The 13,281-nt window shown below is 51.4% G+C and overlaps 3 protein-coding genes across 3 annotated transcripts; all 3 read right to left on the bottom strand.

The window, feature by feature from the left end:
• Positions 1–1,658: 1,658 nt before the first annotated feature.
• LOC120703042 (protein ALTERED XYLOGLUCAN 4-like) lies at positions 1,659–3,481 on the bottom strand. The gene is made up of 2 exons (XM_039987052.1): positions 3,017–3,481; positions 1,659–2,928 (listed from the first exon to the last, which is right to left on the bottom strand). The coding sequence occupies exons 1-2, from the start codon at positions 3,417–3,419 to the stop codon at positions 1,844–1,846; spliced, it is 1,488 nt and encodes a 495-aa protein (XP_039842986.1). The 5' UTR covers positions 3,420–3,481; the 3' UTR covers positions 1,659–1,843.
• A 3,592-nt stretch (positions 3,482–7,073) lies between these two features.
• LOC120705047 (protein ALTERED XYLOGLUCAN 4-like) lies at positions 7,074–8,799 on the bottom strand. Its single transcript, XM_039989581.1, has 2 exons — positions 8,423–8,799; positions 7,074–8,315 (listed from the first exon to the last, which is right to left on the bottom strand). Exons 1-2 carry the CDS (start codon positions 8,640–8,642, stop codon positions 7,240–7,242), a joined length of 1,296 nt encoding a protein of 431 aa, XP_039845515.1. The 5' UTR covers positions 8,643–8,799; the 3' UTR covers positions 7,074–7,239.
• A 2,434-nt stretch (positions 8,800–11,233) lies between these two features.
• LOC120701871 (protein ALTERED XYLOGLUCAN 4-like) lies at positions 11,234–12,625 on the bottom strand. The gene has a single exon (XM_039985679.1). The coding sequence runs from the start codon at positions 12,623–12,625 to the stop codon at positions 11,366–11,368; it is 1,260 nt and encodes a 419-aa protein (XP_039841613.1). The 3' UTR covers positions 11,234–11,365.
• Positions 12,626–13,281: the final 656 nt, after the last annotated feature.

Below are 13,281 nucleotides of genomic sequence, written 5' to 3'. Positions count from 1 at the left end.
TGCAGAAGTTTAGACCCAACTCATTACGGCACAAACACAAAGGCCAGTCACTTTCTCCTGTATTGGAATTTTCCTTTTTATCCATGCATGACGTCTCTACTGGGCTAAGTGGGTAGGTTAAACGGTCAAAGGGAATCAATTTTTACATTTACTTTTCACCTTTTTTTCTACCTACAAATATGCACGTCACATCACACACGTCCACAAACTAAAAAAACTTCAGAATAAAATGTGATCCGCCAAGAAGCTGACTTAGACTGACTGAACCGGCGCACACGACACCATCCTCCGGTACAGTATGCCGATAGAGAAAATTCTGCTGCACGGACCTACCGTAAAGGCAACGCTATCATTCAGGACTGGAGCGATTCCTCTATTCCAAGCGCGGTAGACGAGCTCCTCTATCAGTTGGCCCCACCCACCTGGCGTACTGGGCTCCGGCTCCAACGCATTGGGGAGATACCGAGGAATATATATTTTTTATTTTTAACCTATTTTTCAATTTTATTTTAAAAATAACCCATCAAAATATATATTTACAAATCTAACCCTTTTGGTCGCGCCGGTCTGCGTGGCGTGACAAAAACACGTTGTCGCGCCACATGCATTGACAAACCCCTTCCGAACGCTCCGAAGTGTGCCAACGTGGCACATCTTGTCACGCCAATGCATGTGACGCGACAGAGTATTTTTGTCACGCCACGCAGACCGGCGCGACCAAAAGAGTTAGATCTTCAAATATATATTCAGGTGTGTTATTTTTAAAATAAAATTGAAAAATATGTTAAAAATAAAAAAATTTCGATGTCGGGGGCGCGGGTTGGGAAGGATGATTGGAGTACATAGGGGTTGGGAAGGTGTGTCCCACTTATCAGTGGTTTTAGAAGGCATGAGTAAAGTAGATTTAAGTAGAAAATGCAGATAACCAGAATATAAAGTATGACGAGTGAAAGAGAAATAAGAATAGAGAAAAAAATCTTAATGATTAGATAGAATATTTTTTTAGATGATAAATTTAAAGTATAAAGAGTGCGGATAGCCTTGGTGTATATATGTTTGAGAGCTACGTACTAAAAATAGAAAATATTAAAAGCAAGCAAACGAGATAATACCATGTGTGTGTCCCAATTTATTTAACACTAGTCTATCAATTCGTGCTCCCATAGAGACTAATTGGAATTAATATATGTGACACCCGGCCCAGGACTTAATAGGACTAATAGGATACTCATAACAACAAGTTGCAACTTCTTTTCCGGAAGCCGATCTCTAAAGAACTCCAAGATTAAGCGTGCTTGGCCCGGAGAAATTTGGGGGTGGGTGACCGACCGTAAAGTACTTCCCGGGTGCGCACGAGTGAGGACAAAGTATGCAGAAAAGACTGGTGATGATCTATGATGGTAGTCTATGTCCTAGAAAGCAGCCAGATGTAAGTGGGCCCGGCCACGGGGAGGCGGGACGTTACAATATAAAAATAAAGCTTACAGCTAATAATTAGAATCTCACGTTCTCTTTTATTTATTAAATATTCTAACACATACTTAAAATAGATATTTATCATTATCTAGTTGTGATAGATTTCATTTTGCGATTAGTGTGTAAAGTAATTGCAATTCTAATATGAACTAAGGATTAAAAAAAACCTTGTATCAGAAGACTTTATGAAACAGTTGAATTTTTTCTTATACCATATACTCATCGCCCTTGAGCTGTTGAGCACAAATCTCAGCTCAAACGTGGGCGTAACTTCTTGTCAACAATGTTTCAGCTCAAACTCTGTTGAGCACAAATCTCAGCCCAAACCCGGGAGCAGGACGCGTTCCCTTGCGTGTCTCGGCCGGCATCACCGCACCAGCGGCGCCGGCGATATCCGGGCGAGGCTCCGGAGCAGCACGTCGTTCCACATGTCGACGGGCCCAGGCAGGCACCAGTGCAGGCAGTCGCTGGCGTTCCTCACCCACCTCTTGTCGTAGTGCCCGCCCGGGTGGCCGTCGGCGCGCAGCATCATGGCCTTGGTCACGTCGAGCACCCCGAACCGCCTGCTCCCGGCCGACGCCGCCTCCCTCGCCCTCGCCACCTCCTCGATCTGCGCCCTCCTCAGCTCCCACCCGATGCTCCGCGAGCTGAGCTCGCCTTCCTCCAGCGGCCGCGTCCGGTTGCAGTAGCCGCCGCTGAACCAGGAGCCGTGCTCGAAGTGGTCCGGCGTGTAGGTGCGCAGGAACGTGGCGAGGCCGGGCTTGCAGCCCCGGCACCGCGCGATGGCCTCGAGCGCCGCCCGGACGACGCGGCGCACGGCGTAGGCGATGCCGAGGTCCGTGAGGTTGGCCTCGCGGCAGTTGACGCAGCCGACGCGGCGGCCGCCCTCCCAGAGGTAGTTGACGCGGAAGAACCAGTTGCCGCCGGAGACGACGGCGTAGTCCAGCTCCGGCAGGCGGCTGGTCCAGCCGGCGCCGAGCCTGTCGAGGTGGATGTCGAAGGAGGCCGTCGGCTTGCCGCCGGCGTCGAGCACCGGCGCGGCGTGCGCGTAGAACTCGGTCCACATCGCCATGAGCGTGAAGTCGTGCGCGGGGAAGTGCCACGTCCGGAACCTGTCGAGCGCGTCGCGGTGCACGGCCGTGGGCGCCTCGGCCTGCGACAGGAGGCAGAGCAGGGAGTCCATCTGGTTGCGCGCCAGCGAGTCGCCGATGAAGGCCAGCCGCTTGCCGCGGACGACGGCGAGGAACCGTTCCGGCGAGAACAGCGGCAGGTCGCACCCGTCGGGCTGCCACCGCCAGAACAGGTGCCCGGGGTCCTTGCCGTACTTCTGGCAGTTCTTGAAGTCCGGCAGCGTCGGGCACGTCAGGTTCGTGTACACTGGGCCCCTGGGCTCCCTCACCCATTTCCCCAGCGACATGTCGCAGCTCTCCTCGACTCGTACTCCGACGACACCTACGCACGCAGAAATCAAACGCTTGATCGAACAAAAGTTTCTAGAACTACTGTGTCAATTCACTGTGAAATCTGAATTGGAAATTACTTTGATCGCCTGTTCGTTCAGCTGTGCCTGGAGGCGGAGGTGAAGAGGAATTTGCAGATGGCAAGGAGATCTCTGCAGGCGAGCTCTGTTCTTGGTTCACATTGGCCGGTTCATCGGCTCTTTCCTCCTCTCCTGGCATCAGACGACTGCTCACGTCAGGATCCCCCACCAAGGGGCTCCGCGTGAGCACCACCACCTCTTCGGCTGCCGTCGAGCCGAAGCCGTGCGACGACGAGTACAGGACGGAGAAGACGAAGACGGTGGAGAGCAGCAGGAGTAGCAGCAGCGAGGACTTGACGTTCCTCCGCACCACGGCGCTCCACTCGCTGCTGCTGCTGCTGTGCAGCAGCCTCGGACTCGCGGTGGTGCTGGGCGAGGAAGGGGAGGTAGGAAGTGGCGCCATGCTGGCCGGTTCAGTTTTGTTTGAAGGATGCGAGGGCGGTTCTGCCTCGGCTATATTGGTCGTTTCAGTTCAGTTGTTGCAGGAACATTTAGTCACTTCTGGTAAGCCGAATTCTCAGGAGTTTGGTGTGGCGGTCGTGCCAGTAGCTCACCAAACTGCACACCTGGCTAGTTTCACCAATCACTACTACTTGTTGCTCTGCACGCAGTTAACCTTTCTTGATGCTCTTGACTTGTTGGAATTCTGGTACATGAAACTTGTCACGATTTGAGTCCCAAGTCCGAGCAAAGCGTGACTTCATCAGCTGCCGATTTGAAAAGCTTAAGAACCCATTGCAGAAGGAGAGACGATGCGCTGAGAAAAGAGGTTGGGGTGGAAGGGGTTTGGATAGATGGTTGAGGTCGGTTGGCCTACGCGCGGACATTCAGACATAGGGCAGGTGTGGGTCACAGGGCTGTGTTGTTGACTCGATGGCCTGCCTCATGGCGCAAAGGTCTCACCTGTCAGATTATCTATTGGGTGTACGGGGAGATGGCTCACCTAATAAGTACAGTAAGGTTAAGGTTTGCTAAACCATGCTTGTGACAGAGCATGAGCTAGCAAAAATAGTTTGAGCATGAACATGGTTGCATAGAGCACGTTCGTTCAACTGCAGCAGAGCAGATAATGTAGAAGCAGCCAAACAGGACGTGAAACGCGCATGAAAAGTTGTAGGACTGCAATGGGCCTGAGCACATTAGCAGGAACGACCTAATTAGAGTCTGTTTGTTTGAGCTGCAGTTTTGAACTTTTCTAAAAAGCTGTTGCTGGTTTTTTGTTTTCTGAAAATCCATTAGTAGCTTTTAGAAGATGTGTTAGCTTTCTAAACTCAAAAAGCTATGAATTTTTTTTTAAAATTCAGCTTTTCATCTTTTCATATAAACTTAGCTTTTCCGGACTTCCAGTATTGGTGGACCCAGATTTCTTCTAGAACCTAACAACCGATAATAAGTTCATATTGTATTTGACCTAGCTGATCTCTCTCCAGATCATTGGATCAAGAAACTAAAAAGCTCACTCGAGCACGACATAGCAAGGAGCCCGGGCACATGCCCAGGCTAGTCGAGTAGTCGGGCATTGGGCCCGTCAATGACTTTCAGCTTTTCAAAAACTGCATCAGAAGTTCTGTTTATTTGAGTTTCCGGAGAAATTTTGTTTGTTTGAGTTTCTGGCTTTTCACGCTAAGAAAGCTGTTAGGAGCTGGAACAAAGACCGCGTGAATTCTCGGAAGGCCCAACATCGCAGATCATTGATAGGCCGAGCAGGCCCAACTCAAACCTAGCTCGTTGGTCAAACAGGCCTGAGGTATTGAAACCCGCCACCGTTGGTCAGGTAGAAGGCTAGAAGCCTTTGACCCACGGTCATGCTAACGGCGGAGCCGCGGAGGCGGAAAGGACACCGGCGGGTGGGATGTGGCAGGCGCAAATATCAAAGAGTCGCTTGTGTGACTGACAATCAAATCATCACACAAAGTCTAATAATTATTTTTATTTTAGATATTTTTCTTTTATTCTTGAATAATTTTTTTATTGCTGAAACAATTAAAATTGTTCCGAAACAAAAAAATTTTGTTCTTGAATAAATTTGACTGGATTACACACGCGGGCCAGTTTGTTAGACCAATTTAAGCCCAAAACATAAAATCTAGAGTGGGAGGGCTTAGTGTGACGAGTCTGCTGGGAGGAGGATATAGGGGTGTAACGGGACATGACCCTAATGCTTTCTTTACGGTCCAATACGGTCCAATACGACCCTTAAATTGTTTAGCTCAAAATTAAATATAAATAGAGCCCAGTCCTTTAAGATCCAGCTCTTAGATTTTCTGAGCCAAATTCTATGGCCCTTTGCCACGCCTTGAAGGACGTGGACGGTTGGACGCGGTCGCGACTATAGGTTTTCAAATGTGCTGCACAACTCGGCACAATCTGACACGACACGACTAGGCACTAAGGCTTAGTTGTGTTGTGTCATGCTGTGCCGGCACTGCTTGTCAACCGCTCGACGTAGACGCGACACTATAAACGGTTAACCGTGCTGTATTGGCTCGTCGGCACGAGCAACCTGCCGTGTTCGTGCCGACCCGAGCCCATCACTCGGCGGCGTGGTGAAGGAGATAGGAGCGGGAAGGAGGAAGCAAGCACGAACAACAAGAGTGTAGGGAGGCAGACGGCCTAGGGACGTCGCCGAACGTGGGGCCACGGAGGCGCAGATGGCGCCGGGGAGGCCGTGGTGGTGGCGCGGATGGCGGCGGGAAACGGCGCAGACGACTCCCTGGAGGCCGCGGCCGGCGCCGGGGAGGCCGAGGAGGCGGCTCGTCTCGTGTGGCAGGGAGGTGCTTGCAACTTGCGAGTTGCATAGGCAGGAAGGTGCTTGCGAGTTGTGTGGTTGCAGACGGAGAGAAAAAGAGGGTGGCGGCGGCTGGCGGGCAGAAGGATTGATGAGGATTACGGTTTGAGGGAGAAGGTGGAGAGTATATATATGTGGGCTTTTTGATGGGCCAAATTGTGCCGGCCTATTATTCATGTCATGCTCATGTCAACACTATATGTTGAAGTTTCGGCACACACACTATAGTACACCCGTGTTGTACTGGCACTGACACTAAACCTATTGTGCCATATCGTGTTTGTGTCGTGTTTTCTAGTGTCATTTTCCGTACTGCCCATCTGACACGGTCCATGTCGCGCCCTTGACAATCGCGTGATAACTGTCGACTAACTCTCTTATTTATTTCTAATTATTGCGTTCTACTCCATATATAATTCTATACTTCGCATATTATTGAATGGGTAAACAATGCTGCTTGACAGTAATGCTAGTAGAGTATCTATCTCTGCTGCTGACATGGCTGAATTATTTCACTGCAGTGCAATTGTTGGAAGCAATACATGACCTGAGGAAAAAAGATGAAGTGATGCATATTGTGCTAAATCAACATGGCAGTTTCCAGTCCTCTTGATACTCTGAACATGTTTTTTTTTGTATGTGTGCAAGTACATGGTAATGTCTGACTTTAGGAATTCTGAAAAATTGTATCCCTTCACAATATTTTAGCCATATCAAATGCAAAATACATTTGTTTTGTTTGCCATATCTTGTTCTGGTAATAATTTTGGAAGAAACCAGTTGCTGGTTACTACCTTGATCAGTGAAAATTGGGATAGATTGAATGCATGATTGATGCAATTTGAATTACCTGTGGGTGCAAACCGTGCACCCATATATGTATATATTAGCTGGTGATGTATTAATATTTTTTTATTGGTAGTATGCATTTCCTTGGCGGTTGATGCCCGCCAAGTAACCGCCAAGGAAAGCTATTTACTTTGCGGTTGTAATATTCTCTTGACGTGTTTATAATTTTGATGTAAACCTATTTTACTTGGCAGCCAAACCGCCAAGAAAATAATCCTTGGTGGCTGGCTGCCAAGGTAATCGAATTTCCTTGGTTCTCTATGCTTAGCGGATTTTGCTTGACGGCCAGCCGTCAAGGATTATTTCTTTAGCGATTTTGGTATTTTTCTTGGCGGTTTTTGACCGCCAAGACAATTCCGGTTTGGTGTAGTGTCCGGATGTTGTCCATGCGCGCACCTCGGGCCGGACAGCGCCTCGTCATTGAGACCTTTAACATTTCGTTTTTTTTTTTTGAAGAAACGACCTTTAACATTTCGTGGTTTCGCCTGCCACGAGTAATATTGAATTTGAACTTTGACCAAACTAATGTCAAACAATGCATGTGTGGACAAACTACACTGCAATGTTCAGCCAAGATCCATTCAGATCAGCCGCCGGCGACGATCATCTTGGTCAGCATGTCGTTGAACGTGTCGACGATCCCCGGCGCACACCAGTGCAGGCAGTCGTTGGCGACGGTCTCCGGCACCGGCCGCCAGTCGTACGAGTGCGCGAAGAGGTAGGGGCCAGGATGCCCGTCGGGCCGCAAGGTCGCCAGCCTCGTCACGTCCAGCGCCTCGAACCGCACCCCGCGCCGCCGCCTCCCCGCCGCCGCCGCCACCTCCTCTAGCACCACCTTCCTCATCTCGGCGTCCGCGGCCGCCACCTCCGCCTCCCGGGCCTCGTACGGTTCCGTGCGCGAGCACGCGTCGCGGTGGTCCCAGCTGCGCGCCAGGTCGAAGTGCCCCGGCGCGATGGTGGCCACCGCCACGAGCTTGTCGCCGGTCGAGTTGGCGTTGATGTACTCCAGCGTCCTCCGGAGCACCTTGCGGTACGCGCCGAGGTAGCCGATGTCGGTCTTGTTGACGTCCGGGCGGGAGTACACGCCGACGACCTCCCCGTCCTCGTAGTACATGGCCGGCCGCGGGAACCAGTGCGCTGCCGAGACCACCACGACGTCCATGGCGTCGGCGTCGGCGGCCCACGGCTCGGTGAGCTCGTCGAGGATCACCGCCTGCTGCGTCATGGAGTAGTCCTCCGAGCGCCCCTCGGCGCGCACCAGCAGCGGCGACCAGTAGGTGGAGACGGTGACGCTGTGGGGCGCCGGGAAGACCCACCGCCAGAACTTGCGCCCGAGGCGCTCCTCGTACCGGTGCGCCGTCGCCGGGCGCGCCACCGTGGAGAGGTGGCAGACGAGGGCCTCGGCCTGGTTCCGCGCCGTGGAGTCGCCGACGAAGGCGAGGCGCTTGCCCCGGACCAGCCGGAGGAACCCCGCCGGGTCGAGCGCCGGGAGGCTGCAGTCAGCCGGCTGCCACCGCCAGTGCAGGTAGCCCTTGTCCGGCTTGCCGTTGACGACGCATTTCTCCGTGCTCTTCATGTCGCAGCTCTCGCTGTCGTACCGCGGGCCGGTGACGCTGTCGTCCCACAGCCACTTCCCGTCGCTGTAGTCACATTGCAACCAAGCTGGAAACGAGATCATGAATGCAATTGCAGATTAGCCTTATGAAATGATCAACGTACATGGAGTAATATACTTACACATTCTGAAAAAAAAGAGAAAGAATAATTACCTTGAGGAGGTGGTGGGGGAGATGATATGTTCTTGGCTGCTCCCTGTGTTTTGAATTTGTCGAACAGATCGGCGTAGGAGGCGAAAGAAGATGGAGAGGAGTAGAAGATGAAGTAGATGAGAGACAAGGTGAAGAGAACAAAGAAAGAACAACTGAGGAGCTTCCTGGGGTGTGAACAATAAAGGCCATGATCTGCTAGTTCTTGTGTGTTTTCTCCCATGTCTGATGCTGCTGCTGCTGCTGCAACCAACCTTTTTGATTATAATGGGATTGGTATAATGTACTACATCAAAGTGTACTGTAGTATGCAAGAGCAAGGTTTAGGTCAGTAATGGGCAGACTGCTATTGTGCAGTAGATTGAAGTCGTTGAACTGCAAATCATCAGCTGGTGGCAAAACTCCAGCCAACGACGACGACAAGGCTTTTATTCATGTTGCCGGTTAGCGTGCGGCGTGCTGGCGCACAACAGCACAGGTAAACAAGTTGGGGTCACGTTGATTAAAAAAAAAAGTTGGGGCCACTTGTGATCACCTCTCGGCAGTAAAGTCAGCAGTATATGAAAAAAAAACAATATAGACCTAGTGCAGTGTGCCGTAAGTCTTCTTTGAAATTGAAAAAAAATAAAAGAAAAGGGTGCATTGAGAAATGAGACTAGTTTTTTAATTTGAGCATTATTGCAAGTAATAACGGTACATACACATACTGTAGAGATTAGAGACGGGAATTAGCATATATATGGAATTCGCATGAGAGTTTGCTTCTTTTTTTAATCTTAAATTTCTTGTTCTGTATGTGTTGTGAACCAAGAGAAAACATGTATCTTCCACTACTTAGTTAGGGCTGAAAATAGTACTCCCTCCGTTCCAAAATATATGTCATTTTGACTTTTTTAGATTCATATATTTTGCTATGTATCTAGACATTTGTTATATCTAGGTGCATAGCAAACACTATGAATCTAAAAGAGCCAAAACGATCTACATTTTGGAACGGAGGGTGTAACTTAGAAAATAGAAAATGAATCATGGATACGCGCGCACTCATCTTCCACTACAGAACTCTACCCAATTCTTGCCACTCCGATCTCATGCCGACAAAGAACGTAAGGAAGCATGGGAATTTAATTAATTTGAAGACACTAAGCTGTCAGCTTCTTTTAATAATTCCATCCATACAACTAAAGGGAATAGAATTAGTCATCAGCTGAATTGAATGCATGGTGCAGCACCCACCACGTACGTCAATCTTGTCCCTGTGCTTGCATGGTTTGCATCTCAGTCGCCCCTTTTGCCGATAATCCGAGGCTAATCGTATCCAAAGTCGCACGCAAATCAACTTTCTATTCTAGGGTTCTAGGCCTTGTTTAGTTCCTTTAAAATTCCAAAACTTTACAAGATTCTCATCACATAGAACCTTTTAACGCATGCATAAAGTATTAAATGTAGCTAAATAAAATAACTAATTACACAGTTTGTCTATAATTTACGAGACGAATTTTTTGAGCATAGTTAACCCATAGTGAGACAATAATTACCAAATACAAATAAAAGTACTACAGTGCTTTATATCTAAAACTTTATGCATTTAAACAAGACCCTAGTAGCAAATTAAATTTCAATGACGATTCACGAGTAGGGTCTGGAAGGGGCGGGGCGGGGCGGGGGCACCCTGACCTAGAGTCGGCCGCGCGAAGCGCCAGCGGCAGTGGCGCTGATGATGTCCCTCTTCTCCAAGCTGCTACGGTGTGCGGTGTGGCGGAGGCGCAACCGCATCCTTGCGGCGCCGGCGCGGTGGTGGGGCTGCGCCGGTGAGGTCCGCCCGGGCTGCAGCGCGGAAGGGGTGGCGAGACGTGGTGATCGTGAGCGAGCGCGAGGGGCAGGCATGGCTGCGCGCGCATGCCCGCGGGGGACATGGCCACATGGGTGAATCTGGCTGGCTCTGCGCCTCTGCCCCTCCATCAGAGTTGGATGGCGAAATCATCTCGCTGCCGCAAATGACCGGAGGGGTGGTAGTATGAAAATGGCAGGATCTTTGTAGAAGTGCTTTGTCGGTACTAATTACATTTGGGGGCAAATGAAAATGGTTATACATAAAATGGTTATAACTAAAAATGAAAATGAAAATAATATATAATGTAAATAAAAAGAATTTTACATTCTTCCAGCTATTTCCAAATCTTCTCATATCTCAAAATAAATAAATAAATAAATAAATACCGACGTAAATTCCCCTCCCTCATTCCTCATTCGCGTCAATAATGTAAGGTGCATATTGAAAAAGGATTGGATTTAAAAAATTTAAATCAACATAGCCCATATTGCGCCTTGCATGTAGCTCCTGTCGCACTGGTTGTGCATACGCGGCGTGCCCGGTCAAAGACGCACCAGCATGGCGGGACTATCGCGTCAATAATGCAGTGGCGTGGCAATTCCTTCCTATCGTGCCATTATAGTTGGCGCGAAAGGAAACGAGTCATGCCACACAAGTAAAAGTTGAAGGCAGGTTATTTATAAAAATATTTACAAAATTGTTAAAATAGAAAACTGAACCATACCGTAGGTACTTAGCCAAGTGTATACAGTACTCACGTTTAAGATATACAAAACTTTTGATAAACTAGTAGTCAAGTTTTGAACAAATTAGATTGTTCCTTAGGAATGGGAATGAAATTGTTTAGATTGTATACTAGACATCTATATCTAAAAGCAACCCGCTTTTGAGAGTTGAGAAACACGCAAGGAGCGTAATTTGGGACGTCTTTTCAAAAGAATAGGATCAGATGCAAGTGCTCTACAGCAGTGTTTGAAAAGGCCAACAATAACCAGTATCCATCCGATCAAAATCGGCCGATCCAGATTCCAGAGGATGCATGCACCCGTGTCTCACACCGACAAGGCAAAACGCAAAAGCGCCCCCACACCGCCGGCGCCAAGTCTGAAATCTCACCACCGCCTCTTGGTCAGAATCTGCTGCAGTATCTCGTTGAACGTGTCGACCGGCCCGGGCAGGCAGAAATGCAGGCAGTCGGTCTGCATCCTCTCCCGCGCACCGTGCGCGAACGGGTCGCGGTTCATGTACGGGCCGGGGTGCCCGTCCGGCCGCATCGCCGCCAGCTTCGTCACGTCCAGCACCTCGAACCTCACATCGCCGGCGTTCCTCCGAGCTGCCGCCGCCTCCGCCTCCTCGACGACGATGCTCCTGAGCTCCTCCTCCACGCTGTTCAGCTCCTTCTCCCCGTCCCTGTACGGCTCCTTCCTCGCGCACGCCGCGGGGTCGTCCATCCGGTTGTTCTCGAAGTGGGTCGGCGAGAACGTGGCCAGCACCACGGTGCGCGGCCGGCGGCCGCCGGAGCTCGAGCTCAGCCGCTCCAACGCCGTCCGGTACGCCTGCCTGAGCGGCGCGGCGTAGCCGATGTCGGTGTGGTTGAGCTCCGGGTGGGCGTGGGCGCCGATCACCCGGCTCCCGTTGTGGTAGACGGCCGAGTTGAGCAGCCAGTGGCCCGCGGCGAGCACGACCACGTCCATGGTATCGGCGTTGGCCGCCCACCGGTCCGCCGGCGCGTCGAGGTGCACGAGGTTGTACGGCATGCTGTAGTTCTCCGACTTGCCGGCCGACCTGGCGAGGTAGGGCGCCCAGTACACGGACAGCGTGACGCCGTGCGCCGGGAACGCCCAGCGCATGAACTGGCGCCGGTGCGCATCGGGGTCCCGGTGCACGACCCGGTGCGGGGACGCCGCGCTGAGGAGGCAGAAGAGGGACTCGGCCTGGTTCCGCGCCATGGAGTCGCCCACGAACGCGACGTGCCGGCCGCGGACCGCGTCGAGGAACGCCGCGGCGTCGAACGCCTGCAGCGGGCACCCGGCGGCGGCCGGCTGCCACCGCCAGTCGAGGTAGCCCGTGTCGGGGCGCCCGTTGCGGAGGCAGTCCTGGCCCTCCTTGACGCCGCACGCGGTGGCGTTGTAGCGCCGCGCGCGGCCCGGCGCCCACACCCACCGCCCCTCCGAGTAGTCGCAGCTGAAGCTCCGTCCTGATGATGAGAGGGAGGAGAAGGTGGTGTTGGCGAATTGGAGGAGCGGGGTGAACACCGCGTGCTGGGTGACGGGGGGAGAGCAGCAGAGGAGGTGGAGGAGGGCCAGGGAGAGGAAGCCGGCGGCGAGCCAGGCGGTGGTGCTGAGGGAATGCAGTGGCTGCCACGCCGCCATCTCCGAACCACGAGGGCTAAGCACGATTGCTTAACTTTGAAGGCGGTTAGGTTATAGGTGCTAGAACCACCAGTTGACCTCGGTATGATTAACTTTGGGCAACCGAGATTACGTCCATGCGCGCGGTGGAGTTTCTTGGTAAAAAAAAACAATGTTTTAGAGGACCAAGGTCCAAAGGGTGGCAGACTGGCAGTAGGGAACAGTCCGTACTGTGATAGTGCCATTGTGAGGGGGGAAACCTTCCTGTATGTGACACCCCGGTCCAGCGCTTAATAGGATTAATAGGATACTCATACAAACAAGTTGTAACTTTTTTTCCGGAAGCCGGTCTCCAAAAAACTCCGAGGTTAACCGTGCTTGACCCGAAGAAATTTGGGGATGGGTGACCGACCGGGAAGTTCTTCCTGGGTCTTCCTGGGTGCGCACAAGTGAGGACAAAGTGTGCAGAAAAGACTGGTGTTGGTCTGTGAGGACTTTCTATGTCCTAGAAAGCAGCCAAATGTAAGCGGGCCCGGCCTCGGGGAGGCGGGACGTTACAGAATGGTATCAGAGTCGACTCTCGCGGTTTCACGAGCACGTACAGGCGTAAGTGCGGAGGCATGAGCACGGATGGGTGACCGACTGGGAAGTTCTTCCCGGGTGCGCACAAGCGAGGA

This window comes from Panicum virgatum, chromosome 4K, assembly GCF_016808335.1.
Source record: "Panicum virgatum strain AP13 chromosome 4K, P.virgatum_v5, whole genome shotgun sequence".
NCBI classification, from domain to species: domain Eukaryota; kingdom Viridiplantae; phylum Streptophyta; class Magnoliopsida; order Poales; family Poaceae; genus Panicum; species Panicum virgatum.
The sequence above is the reverse complement of the archived record's forward strand: the minus strand, read 5'-3'. Positions and strand labels throughout refer to the sequence as shown.

Coding starts and splice junctions, on each gene's coding strand:
- LOC120705047 (XM_039989581.1), bottom strand. CDS start 8,642: ATGGGAGAAAACACACAAGAACTAGCAGATCATGGCCTTTATTGTTCA. Junction 8,316..8,422: donor TCCCCCACCACCTCCTCAAG/GTAATTATTCTT, acceptor TCTCGTTTCCAG/CTTGGTTGCAATGTGACTAC.
- LOC120701871 (XM_039985679.1), bottom strand. CDS start 12,625: ATGGCGGCGTGGCAGCCACTGCATTCCCTCAGCACCACCGCCTGGCTC.
- LOC120703042 (XM_039987052.1), bottom strand. CDS start 3,419: ATGGCGCCACTTCCTACCTCCCCTTCCTCGCCCAGCACCACCGCGAGT. Junction 2,929..3,016: donor TGAACGAACAGGCGATCAAA/GTAATTTCCAAT, acceptor CTGCGTGCGTAG/GTGTCGTCGGAGTACGAGTC.